At 40.6% G+C, this 12552-nt stretch overlaps 1 protein-coding gene across 3 annotated transcripts; it reads left to right on the top strand.

Moving 5' to 3' along the window:
- Positions 1-4462: 4462 nt before the first annotated feature.
- Positions 4463-11988, top strand: LOC132885871 (uncharacterized). Of its 3 annotated transcripts, XM_060920393.1 has the most exons (4): positions 4463-5155; positions 8566-8637; positions 8782-8844; positions 10596-11988. In XM_060920393.1, the coding sequence occupies exons 1-4, from the start codon at positions 5042-5044 to the stop codon at positions 11319-11321; spliced, it is 975 nt and encodes a 324-aa protein (XP_060776376.1). In that variant the 5' UTR covers positions 4463-5041; the 3' UTR covers positions 11322-11988. The 3 variants fall into 3 exon arrangements, 2 of the variants coding, with proteins under 2 accessions (XP_060776376.1, XP_060776375.1); XR_009654630.1 differs by lacking the exons at positions 4463-5155; positions 10596-11988 and adding an exon at positions 10113-10214 and having other exon boundaries at positions 7835-8637; XM_060920392.1 differs by lacking the exon at positions 4463-5155 and having other exon boundaries at positions 7835-8637.
- Positions 11989-12552: the final 564 nt, after the last annotated feature.

Genomic DNA, 12552 nt, shown 5'->3' on the forward strand with positions numbered 1-12552 from the left:
CTGATCCCAGCTTTTACAAATAAGTCTTTATCGCAGCTGGACACTGAGACTTGTTGTTTTGACATTTTAGTTGGATCAACTGATTCATTTCCTTTGAACATGTTCCTCCTTTCCTAGACTATCTTCTTCCTCTTCCCATAGCCAATAAGGACTGTACGGGCCCCACTGATGACATTAAACAGTCCATCATCGGTGTCTCTTGGGCATTTAAACTTGGCGGAGCCCATCCCTCTCCAAGCTTGATGAATGAACAGTTTAGAGTAGCCATTTAGCCTAACTGCATGTCTTTGGACTGTGGGGAAACCAGAGCACCTGGAGGAAACCCACAGCGACACAAGGAGAACATGCCAACTCCATGCAGAAAGGCCCCTCTTCAGCCATGAGGTTCGAACCCAAAAACTTCTTGTTGTGAGGCAACAGTGCTACCCACTGCACCACCGTGTGGCCCCAACCTATAGAACTATTAGTTTTATGTGAGCAAAGTGTATGGGGCGCCGTTTGTAAAGCATGTCTGTGCTGAAAATTTCATGTCCGTGCTGAAAATTTCAGCAACATTTTGTCACATTTAGCTTAAAACAGTGTTTTAAAAACGGTGTGAATTTTTCAGACTCCCCTTTTTGCACTTATCACAATATTTGTCATCTTAGAGATATTTTAAATAGTTATATCTAAATGTTAAATGTTACAAATAAATGTTAAATGTTAAACCTAAATGTAAAAATATATGTTAAATTTAAATATAAATGTAAAAATTAAATCTAAATGTTAAAAGTAAATGTTAAATCTAAATGTTAAATCTAAATATAAATGTTAAATCTAAATATTAAATCTAAATGTTAAATCTAAATGTTAACTCTAAATCTAAATGTTAAATCTAAATGTTAAATCTAAATCTATATTCTAAATGTTAAATCTAAATCTAAATGTTATATCTAAATGTTAAATGTAAATGTTGAATCTAAATGTTTCTGCTGAAACTAAATATTTAGCTAATATGCAAATAATTTAATATGCATAATAACTAATGTGCAAATTCCAGATGACCACAACAACCAGCCACAAGGGGGCACACTATTACCGACTTTGACCCAAGAGTTCTTCTCTCTCTCCAGTCCGCTGGTCTGGAAACAGAATCTAGCAACTCAACTGTTCGTGTGCACATGGACATGGTCAAGTGTGGTCGGTTGCGGGGGCGTGTCTACGGGGGGGGGGGGGGGGGGGGCAGGGGTGGGCAGTGCCCACCCTGAGATAAGCCTTACCCACCCTGATAAATTGGTTGCCCATCCTATAAAAAAACGCCTGTGAATATCATCACAATATGCGCGATTTTGCTCGGAGGTGGCGTCTTGTGTTCTCCTTTAAATCCATTTTGCACTCTACTGCTTTCTCATTGGCCATTTCAAAAGGGAAGGGGAGGGGGGGGTGCCCTGCCCACCCTATATATAAAAAAGCTGCGTGCGTGCTCGCTCTACGCACATGCGGTAGTAGCAAAGTCAGTGTGTACGGCAGTACTGTAGATTCCGAGTTAATAGTTAACAGTAATACATTGCTTACTTTCCCTTCTGATAGTCATGCATAGGTTTCTCATTAAAAAGCAGACACCCTCACCCCCCGTGCCCAGCACTTCCTCCGATACTGAGGACGTTTCTCAGCCCAGCACCTCTGCCCTCAACCAAAGTTGCCTCAACACCGTGCTAAGCGCTGCATCTTTGTCGGCAGATGCTAACATCGTACATGTCTCTGTTCCCGTTGACGCTAGCACCTCTGCTACAACAGATATTATCGATAAAGATGCATTGCTCTGCACAAACGTTACAGGCATACAGTCTTCCGTTCCCCTTGATTTAAACACGGATAGCCCATCTCAGCCCATTCTAAAAATTTATCCAAAATGCCTTTTTGGCCAAACCTACCAGTCATTTATTGCAGGCTGGTTTCAGTCACGGCCATGGTTGGAATATTCAGTCTTGCAAGATGCCAGCTTTTGCTTTGCCTGTCACAAATTTAGTTTAAATTCGGACAACATATCACCAAACGTGGGTACACTAATTAGAAAAAGGCTCTGGAAAAAGATGGTGGCTTTAACAAGCACGCTTCCAGCCTTGTGCACATTAGGGCGATGTCCGCCTGGCAGGAGTGTCAACGCCGTGGAGAGACAGGAGAAAGTATCGTTCACCTTCTCGGTCAAACTCAGATTGAAAAGAACAGATACTATGTGAAAAGTGTAGGTGAAGTCATACAATTCCTCACAGTAAATGAACTGGCTTTTCGGGGGCACACTCACGGGGCTGAGAATGAGGAAGGGCTTTTAATCCGGCTGTTCGAGTATACACTCATCAAAGATCAAAAACTGAAGGATATCGCAAAATGCATCCCTGAAAATGCTAAATACACGTCTAACACCATCCAAAACGAGATAATTGAAACTCTGGCAAAAATGGTTCTAAAAGAAATCAAAAGGAAATATGATGAGGCTGACACCCCTGGCATGAGCATCAAGTGTGATGGCACCAGGGACCGCTGTAACATTGAGAACCTGTCAATAATAATTCGATTTGTCCGGAATTCCATTCCAGAGGAACATTTAATTGGCTTAGTTGAATTGGACCAGCTTAATGCTGAATATATGTGCAATCAAATCCTTTCACATTTGTCTGATCGGGGTTACAGTGCAAATAATTTGGTCTCCCAATGCTATGATGGTGCTTCTGTTATGTCAGGAGTGAGGGGTGGTGTCCAGGCCTTGCTACAGAGCAAAGTTGGCAAAGACATCCCTTATGTCCACTGTTACAATCACCAACTACATCTGGCAGTGGTACATGCAATGCAGTCTGAGCCTCTAGCAAAGAAGTTCTTTGACTGGTCTGGTGCAATGAACACATTTTGTCACAGACATTATGTTGTACATAGATATGACACCCCCACACTGAAAAGACTCCTTGAAATCCGATGGACCAGTCATCATGATGTCACAAAATCAATTGTTGACAATGAGGATGCCATCAGGCAGCTTCTGTCTGAGGTAGCAGACGATAACACTGCTCCTTTTGACCTCTGTACAGAAGCGTGTGGTCTTCTGACCCAGCTGAACTGCCTGAACTTCTTTGACACTGGTAGATTTCTCCTTTGTGTGCTTGGTGCGCTGAAGCCAGACAATTCAATTCTCCAGTCACAAACAGTAGATTTATGCACTGCAGGAGAGGTGGTGGCAGCCTCACTGAGTACACTGAAGGAGTTACGTTGCGACTCCTTCTGGGAGGAGCATTTCTCTCACTGTGGAAGCACTCCTAATCCACCTAAAAGGAGACGGACAGTTAACTCCCAGCTTGATGGTAGCATTATTTTGTCAAGTATAGGGCATGGTGACTCCAACAACCTAGCAAGTGCTCCTAATCAGGCATTTAAAAGGGCCATGTACAACATTCTTGACAGAGCTATTGTGGAAATGGAGACAAGGTTCTGTCAAAAAAATGTTGACTTAATGAAGGCGACATCATTCCTCCTGCCCAAATCTGTGTCTTTTCTTGACCCCTCTCTCCTACAGCCACTTCAAGTGCTTGCAGGCCAGGAACTTAATGATGTGGGCTTACAAAATGAAATTGCTGTGGCAAAAACACTGTTAGTCAATAATCTAAGCACAGATGCTAACCTCTCTGAAGTGTGCAAATGCATCCAGCAGTACAAGGAGGCCTTCCCCATGCTGCATAAACTGTATGTCACCGCACTCATCATTGGTGTGTCATCAGCTGCATGTGAAAGCTCTTCTTCTACTCTGACTCGCATTCTCACACCTCTCCGAAGAACAATGCTGCATTCAAGGAAGACACATTTAGTCATTCTGGCACATGAAAACCAAATAACAAAGAATTTGGATATGAATGAATTTGTTTTAGAATTTTCCAAATCTAACCGCAGACTAATACTGTAGATATTCCAGGTTATACACTAGAAACTGATCACTTATCTAACTAGACTGAGAGCAATTTTCCACTATTCTTGTTCTCTAGTAGGTATAGTTCTTTAATACACCTATATTGCAGCCTATAAGTTCTGTTTGTATTCATAAAAAAGGGAAAAAATATTGATATAAAAATGTTCCATTGCTTCTATTAATCACACAAGTCCATGTAATGACAGGTCCTTTCCTTTTATCACTAGATGCAGATATGGTGCATAATGAAGCCCAACCTTTTTTTCATGTGTCTGTTTTTTTCATGTTTGACCCTCTGAATGTTTATGTGTGAGTATGGATCTCAACTTACACTACATTTCAAATTATTATGCAAATGACTTTTTTCACTGATTTTCCTGAAGAGTCAATAGAAATGACAATCGTCCTAATTTTCAAGTCATCAGCCGTCAGTGTACAAATCAACTGTTTTTCAACGAACCTTCCAATGCTAACTGTATTTTTTTAAATTAAAAAAAACTAAAAATGGACTGTTCCAAATTATTACGCAAAATAGAGTTTCAAAAGATTTTTGTTCTTGTAAAGAACTAAAAATGGCCATTTGTGAAATTGGAAGCATTAGTAGGTGATAATTACTGGAATCAAAACCTAGTTCAATCAAAACATCTTATAGTTCAAATTGCATTACTGGATTTGTAGCAGATTCAGAGCCCAGTGGGGCTACCCAACTCCCTGGGGTCAAGCAGATGATGATGGTGAGGACAATGATGATAAAAAGTAGCAAATGTCACAAGAGCAATAAACAAAACCTCTTCCAAGCAGTGCAGATTTCCCACCATTATGTTATTTTATCCACTTTGCTTCAACCAATCACCAGCAACTATCATTTAGGAAATCTTTGTCCTATTAATTTGCTCATACCCATCTGAATGCGCTATTAATCATGGGAAACACGTCTGATCACAAAAATGGGGGACTTATACACACATACATACACATACATTACAATAAGAAATGTAATTTGTTGCCCCCCCAAATAAACCAAATGCCCACCCAAGCATGACATCCTGGCAACGCCTCTGGTCGGTTGTCTTCGTGTCCACTGTTCCACGGTTATAATAACTGGCAAACATGTCGGACTCATTGGCAGAAAGCATCAGCAGAGCAGTTCTGGTGGCTATTCAAAACTTCTCTGCAGGGACGACAGCGACAGCAAACCCCACAGGGCTACCACAGGCCAGCTTGGTAAGTGTCTAGCTGCTACTGTGTATGTGTTTTCCAAATCACACAGGATGATTCTTGTAAGACTAACTAAACTAAACCAGCGACCGGCAGCTGGTAGAAAATAGAGATTTGCGTTAGCGTTGCAGCTAAGGAGGCTAGGTGCTACTCATGGCTTGGAATTAACTGTGTAATAATTATGTAATTGGAGACAAAAGTTCACAAGGTTGTCGTTTGATCATAACGGTGCCATGCTAACATTACACAGAGAGCCTTCTCGTGTTAAATAAAACATTCACGGCTAGGTCGTAACTCTAAAGTTTGAGTGCTCCTTAGGGTCTTAAATCGCCCATTTGCCCGACAAACTTCTGCTATGACGGTAATATATCATTATGTGGTTATATAGATATGAATAGTGGTTTGTAGACGTTTTAGTATTGCGTGCTGTGCATGTACTGTATTTAGCATCTGTTAATTGCTTATCTGGTGGCGCACTCTATTTGCAAGTCGACATTAGCTATTATTTTCACGGCGCTTGGTTTAGAAATGACAAAAACCTTACACATAAACAGACGCTTTTTTTGGGGACAGGGGAACCCTCAGACTAGAGCATGACACGGGAGTGGATTTTCACTCCCATCCCATCCCGCTCCCAGAGAAAAAAATCCCATCCCGTCCCAATCCCGTGGCGGAGTAAAAAGACAAATCCCATTCCGTCCCACTCCTGTAGAACGATTCCCAATCCCATCCCGCTCCCACTCAAAATGACTCCCACTCCCATCCCACTCCCGTTTTTTTTTTTTAAATAAGTTAAGTCATTCAGACGGTTAATGGTTTTTGTTTTTAGATTTAGATGTTTTTCATCCAGTTTCATCAGTTTATCATGGGTGTAATCCATGGTTACATATCCAAACAAAAATAGGCAGCCGTGGGCTAGGGAGTTGGTCTTTAGATCAGAGGGTTGCTGGTTCAAATCCTGCCCTTATCATGGCTTAAGTGCCCTTGAGCAAAGCACTTAACCCCACATTGCTCCAGGTTGTAATCAATACCCTGTAGTAACTAAGTTGCTTTGGATAAAAAAAAAGCATCAGCTTAGTGTAATGTAATAATGCAATGTAAATACCTGTAGTCGTTTGAGATGGAGGCCAGTTAAACCAACACAGTACATTGGTCACACCGTATCTATTTATGTCCATCTTAATTAAATTAATCCCAACATGTTGCAAAAATGTAGCATTTTTATTTGGTTCCCTTAAAGCATTAACATTGAAGTACCAATCTTAGATTGGTGTAATAAAAAAGTGCAAAGTGACAACTTTTTGCCCAATGAATTCTAACATGTGTGAACCTAAAGAATCACATCACTTAACTTTGATCAGGTTTGCAAAATGTGTATTTTTTTATTTCTTTCAGTCAATTTCAAATAGATTTTTAACCATTTTTAAGACACTGGTTGTTACACCTAGGATAGGTCACAAACAAAAAATAAGCGCCCATCACTATTGATATGTTGTCCTGCCCTTTAATGTCTGTCTACGCATAGGATAACTGAGAAACTTCCTTTTTATGAACAGGGCATGCGAAGAAATTGACAAAACTGAATTTGACTTTGCCCCTGAAAACATCAAATGGTGCAACCACAACAAAAGTAAAAAAAAAAAAATATATATATATATATATATATATCATTATGTACAGACCTTTAAATCATTGTAAAGTAGGTGTTTAGAATGTACAGACCTTAATTTAGTATTTTGTCATCACTTATTCTCAAAAACTGACATTCAGTCTGGTCAAGGCACTGCTGAGTACGTGTAATCACAATTCTCTTGGAATTACTGCACTGACCTTCAGTGACTCTTGCAGGTCTCATAACAAACTTTAAACATCAGTTTGAGAATAGGTGGTGACAAAACAATAAAATGATGTCTGTAAATTAAACTTTGAATATTATGTACATTTTATTAAAGACCAACATTACAGTGATTTAAAGTGTGTATGCATTTTTTCGGAACACCCTGTATTTATTATACAGTGTGCAAGTGTATGTGTGAAAAACTGTTACTTAATGCCATTACATGTTGCTGTGAAGAAACAGAAGTGCATTAACATTCTTTGGGTGAAGGGAGGTACGCCTTGTACCTACGAGTTGTACTGAGGTGTCTTTGTTTTTCACCTTACTTTGCAGGTCACTCTTCATTTTTTCTCCGTTGCATCAGAGACCGACTTTGGTTGCATCTCGTGTTCTTCATTTGATTTTGTGCCGCCTTTACAGCATGCAAGTTCCGGTAGCGGAAGTCAAAGCATTGTTGGAAGTGTAGTTCTTTAGACTGTTTTTGGTTCATTGAAAGAGGACTGTAAAAACGACGTTCCCACTCCCGTCTGCTGTAAAAACGACATTCCCGCTCCCGTCTGCTCCCGTTGATTTTTATTCCCGTCCCATCCCAATCACGGGATGAATAAAATTTTGATTCCCATCCCATGGGAATCCCACGGGATTCACGTGACCCGCGGGAATTCCCAACAAATGTCATGCTCTACTTCGGACTGTTCGTGTACCCAGACCAATACAGATTAGAATTGCTGTTCAGTGTGACTGACTGGTGGTACTACTGGGCTACTTCTCACCGTTGTGCACGGCAAAGATGGGGCCAGTAGCCTGGGAAATCCCATACTGCTTTGACTAGTATGTGATATGGTCTGGCGATAGCCAGGCTAGGGGACCAGAGCATTATGACACAATCTATAGGGCAGAGGCAGCCACGCTGGTAACCTTTAATGTAATATGAATAAGGCACTTCGAAGTTAGCTATTGTTTTCATGGCACTTGGTTTGGAAATGACAAAAACCTGACACATGAACAGACGCATTTTCTGGGGACCGGAGAACGTTCGGTTTACTGTTTGTGCATCCTGGGCAATTCAGACTAGAATTTGGGACCATTGCTGTACAATGTGACTGCTGCTACGAGGCATGCAGGTTACTTACAGTATCACCGCCCTGCGAGGCAATGGGGATGGGGCATAGGCTGCCACGCTGGTAACAACTTTTAATTTAATATGAAGAAGGTACTAGGAGGCATTACAAACATGAACAGTGTCTCTTTTCCCCTAGATTTTCCTATATTTGCTTTTTTTTTTTTTTTTTTTTTTTAAGATATTTTTTTGGGCTTTTTGCACCTTTATTGGATAGGACAGTGTAGAGACAGGAAATGAGCGGGAGAGAGACGGGAAGGGATCGGGAAATGACCTCGGGCCGGAATCGAACCCGGGTCGCCCGCATTCATGGTATGGCGCCTTAACCACCTGAGCCACGACGCCCCCAACTATATTTGCTTTTTTGTCCATTGCCAAACACATACTCGTGTTTTTAACTGCTTTGTGTATAAACCCATGAAAGATAATGTTCCTAATATTTTGTTAATGTCTCTTCAGGCTTCCACCAGCGACAGTTACACACCTGGGCCAGCCACACCCACCACCTCCACTGCAACATCACACCACTCGGTATAATATACTTTCTAACCTAGCTGGCTGCTGGTTTTTTTATCTGTGTGGTGTCATTTTCTGCATGGTGGGATATTTTACAAAACACTAACATGTGACAAGCTAACGTCTTTTATGTTTTGTTTATATTTTAAAATTCCCCAGGGCCCCAGCACCGGTGCTACCATACTTTCAGCAACAGGCCTTGCCCCAATGACCTGTGTCTCGGTACTTATTAATATTCATATTCAAATTGGTTTGATTTACTTCTCATGTATCTCTCATCTCTTGATAGTCCATTCTATTTTGTTTAACATTACTTAAATAAGCCTATGATCTGTGAGTCATTGTATAATTTTAAGAGAAAGATGGTGGGAGTGCTGCCGTCTATAAATTTTCCCCTTCAATTACCCTTTTAACCAATTTCACTGCATGTCCTACTCTACCCACTACAGTTGTGCTCATAAGTTTACATACCCTGGCAGAATTTTTGCTTTCTTGGCCTTTTTTCAGAGAATATGAATGATAACACAACAACTTTTTCCCCCACTCATGGTTAGTGGTTGGGTGAAGCCATTTATTGATAAACAACTGTGTTTTCTATTTTTAAATCACAATGACAACAAAAAACATCCAAATGACCCTGATCAAAAGTTTACATACCCCAGTTCTTAATACCGTGTATTGCCCCCTCTAACATCAATGACTGCCTGAAGTCTTTTGTGGTAGTTGTGGATGAGGCTCTTTATTTTCTCAGATGGTAAAGCTGCCCATTCTTCTTGGCAAAAAGCCTCCAGTTCCTGTAAATTCCTGGGCTGTCTTGCATGAACTGCGCGCTTGAGATCTCCCCAGAGTGGCTCAATGATATTGAGGTCAGGAGACTGAGTTGGCCACTCCAGAACCTTCGCTTTGTTCTGCTGTAGCCAATGACAGGTCGACTTGGCCTTGTGTTTTGGATCGTTGTCATGTTGGAACATCCAAGTACGTCCCATGCGCAGGTTCCGGGCTGATGAGTGCAAATTTGCCTGCAGTATTTGCTGATAACGTGCTGCATTCATCTTTCCTTCAACTTTGACCAAGTTTCCTGTGCCTTTGTAGCTCACACATCCCCAAAACATCAGCGATCCACCTCCGTGCTTTACAGTAGGAATGGTGTTCCTTTCATCATAGGCCTTGCTGACACCTCTCCAAATGTAAACGTTTATGGTTGTGGCCAAAAAGTTCAATTTTGGTCTCATCACTCCAAATTACCTTGTTCCAGAAGTTTTGAGGCTTGTCTCTGTGCTGTTTGGCGTATTGTAGGCGAGATACTTTGTGACATTCGCTTGGTTTTAACAGAGCCCCTGATTTTCCATTTGTTAATCACAGTTTGAACACTGCTGACTGGCATTATCACTTCCTTGGATATCTTTTTGTAGCCCTTTCCTGTTTTATACAGTTCAACTACCTTTTCCCGTAGATCTGTTGACAATTCTTTTGCTTTCCCCATGACTCAGAATCCAGAACCGTCAGTGGCTGGATGAAAGATGCAAGAGTCTGTCTGGATCCCAGAAACTCACTCAGCTTTTATGCACACACACTGATTACAAGCAAACTGATCACAGGTGAGGACGTTACCTTTAGCAGCCATTCAAACCCAGTTGTGTCAACTTCTGTGCATGTTATCAGGCCAAAATCACCAGGGTATGTGAACTTTTGATCAGAGTCATTTGGGTAGTTTCTGTTGTCATTATGATTTAAAAAGAGAAAACACAGTTGTTTGACAATAAATGGCTTCACCCAACCACTAAGCATGAGTGGAAAAGATGTTTTTGTGTTATCATTCATATTCTCTGAAAAATGGCCAAAGAATCATAGATTCTGCCAGGGTATGTAAACTTATGAGCACAACTGTATGTCTATGCATGTGACAATAAACCATCCTTGTCCTTCTTTGTTATAGAACCATGTCAAATACCTTATTCTTTGCTTTGTTCTAGAATGACTTCCAAGGAAGACATCAGATTTCCCAAGAGGAGCTTGAAAATGTTCTTTCACTAAGAACAACCTTCACAGAAGCAGCATCTATTCTTTCAATCTCAAGGCCAACTTTCTACAAGTTACTGCAAGACTTTAATATCCCGACTTCAAAATTTAATAACATCACTGATCAACAACTGGATCTTGAAGTGTCACAAATAAGAACGGAACACCCAAATGTTGGAGAAATAATGCTTATGGGGCATCTTCGCTCTAAAAACATTGTGGTACAAAGACACCGTCTAAGAGATTCATTGCGAAGGATAGACCCAATTGGTGTCCTGGCCAGGAGAAGACCAGCAATAGCTCGCCGAGTATACTCTGTCCCACATCCAAATTTCATATGGCATGTGGATGGAAATCATAAGTTGATTAGGTGGAAATTGGTTGTTCATGGTGCCATAGACGGCTACAGTAGGATGTTGATATTTCTTCGCTGCTCCAACAATAACCGTTCTGAAACTGTGAAAGAGCTCTTTCATGCAGCTGTTGGACAGTTTGGCAGACCACTACACATCAGGACTGATCACGGAGTAGAGAACATTAAGATTTGGGAGGACATGCATGCGAGCAGGGGTGAAGGCTCTGTCTTAACAGGAAGCTCTGTACACAACCAGCAGATAGAGCGTTTTAACCAAGATTTGAACAAAAACTGCAGCCAGATTTATGCACCCATTTTTTTATGAACTGGAATCCCTGGGTATCCTAGACATAGACAATGCAACAGACCTATTTTGTCTCCATTATGTCTATGTACCCAGAATCAACCGCACTTTAGATGAATTCAGAGCTGGGTATAACAATCACTCAGTGTCATCTGAAGGAAATAGAACACCAGTACAGCTTTTTACTCTGGAAAGTGATTTGCAGTATCTTCAAAACACAGAACTTCCAGCAGCAGGGGTAGTTTTTTGTTCCCCACCTCCAAACTCTCAAAGAGGATTTTCCCCACTGAATGACAGGGATTTGCAAGAACTGAGTGCTGCTATTAACCCTCTTGAAAATGACAACACCAGTGGCAAAACATTGTTTCAGAGAGCCCAACAGTTTATTTTTGATAAACTTGTAAATGTGTGATCTCAAACTGGACAACCACTAAATGAGTTTTTTATGTGTAGCATGATAAAGAATGTAACACGAGAATAGTGCTACAAGAAAGTGAAAAAAGATTGATACATTGCAATACTCTTTTCCTGAAGTGTACCCTGAGTAACAAGTTTTAAAGTATTATAAGAAACATGTACCGTAATATGCACAGTAACACTACTTCGTAAAAAAAAGTATATTTTATACATTACATATTGCTGACAGTGAGATGAAGAATGAAGAATGCAATAATAGTGCTACAATAAAGTGGAAAAAAAGATGGACAACTACATTGCAGTACTCTTTTCCTGAATTTTACCCTGAGTAACAAATTTTAATGTATTATAAGAAACATGTACCTTAATATGCATAGTAACACTACTTAGTAAAAAAAAGTGAGATCACAAACGTTTGATATTGAGATTTAACAACTGTTTTCAGAGTACCAGTATAAAAAGGTAAGAGCCTGACATTTGTTTAAATGGTACTGAATACAGAGCCATTCATTAGTGCTACGAGGAAGTAGTAGTTGAATTCATCATCATCAGCCATTGTTTTTGTGTTCACAAAAAGGAGTAGCTCATTCGCACAAGTGTGTGCAATGGGAAGATGTTTGTTGTCATCATGAATGAATATTAATTTAGGAGATGGATGAAAACCAATGGCTGGGACTTTGCTGCTCCCTGTAGCAAACGCCAGGATGTGACCAGGGCTCAGAGTCTTCAGGAAGTCCTCCTCATCCTTTGTTAGAGTTCTGTCCCCAAATGTGTCTCTCAGCTCTTTGTCTGAAAGCAAAGGGACAATAATGTTGACTCAGAGGAAGATAGATAA

The sequence above is a fragment of the Neoarius graeffei genome, chromosome 5, assembly GCF_027579695.1.
Source record: "Neoarius graeffei isolate fNeoGra1 chromosome 5, fNeoGra1.pri, whole genome shotgun sequence".
In the NCBI taxonomy this organism is placed as follows: Eukaryota; Metazoa; Chordata; class Actinopteri; order Siluriformes; family Ariidae; genus Neoarius; species Neoarius graeffei.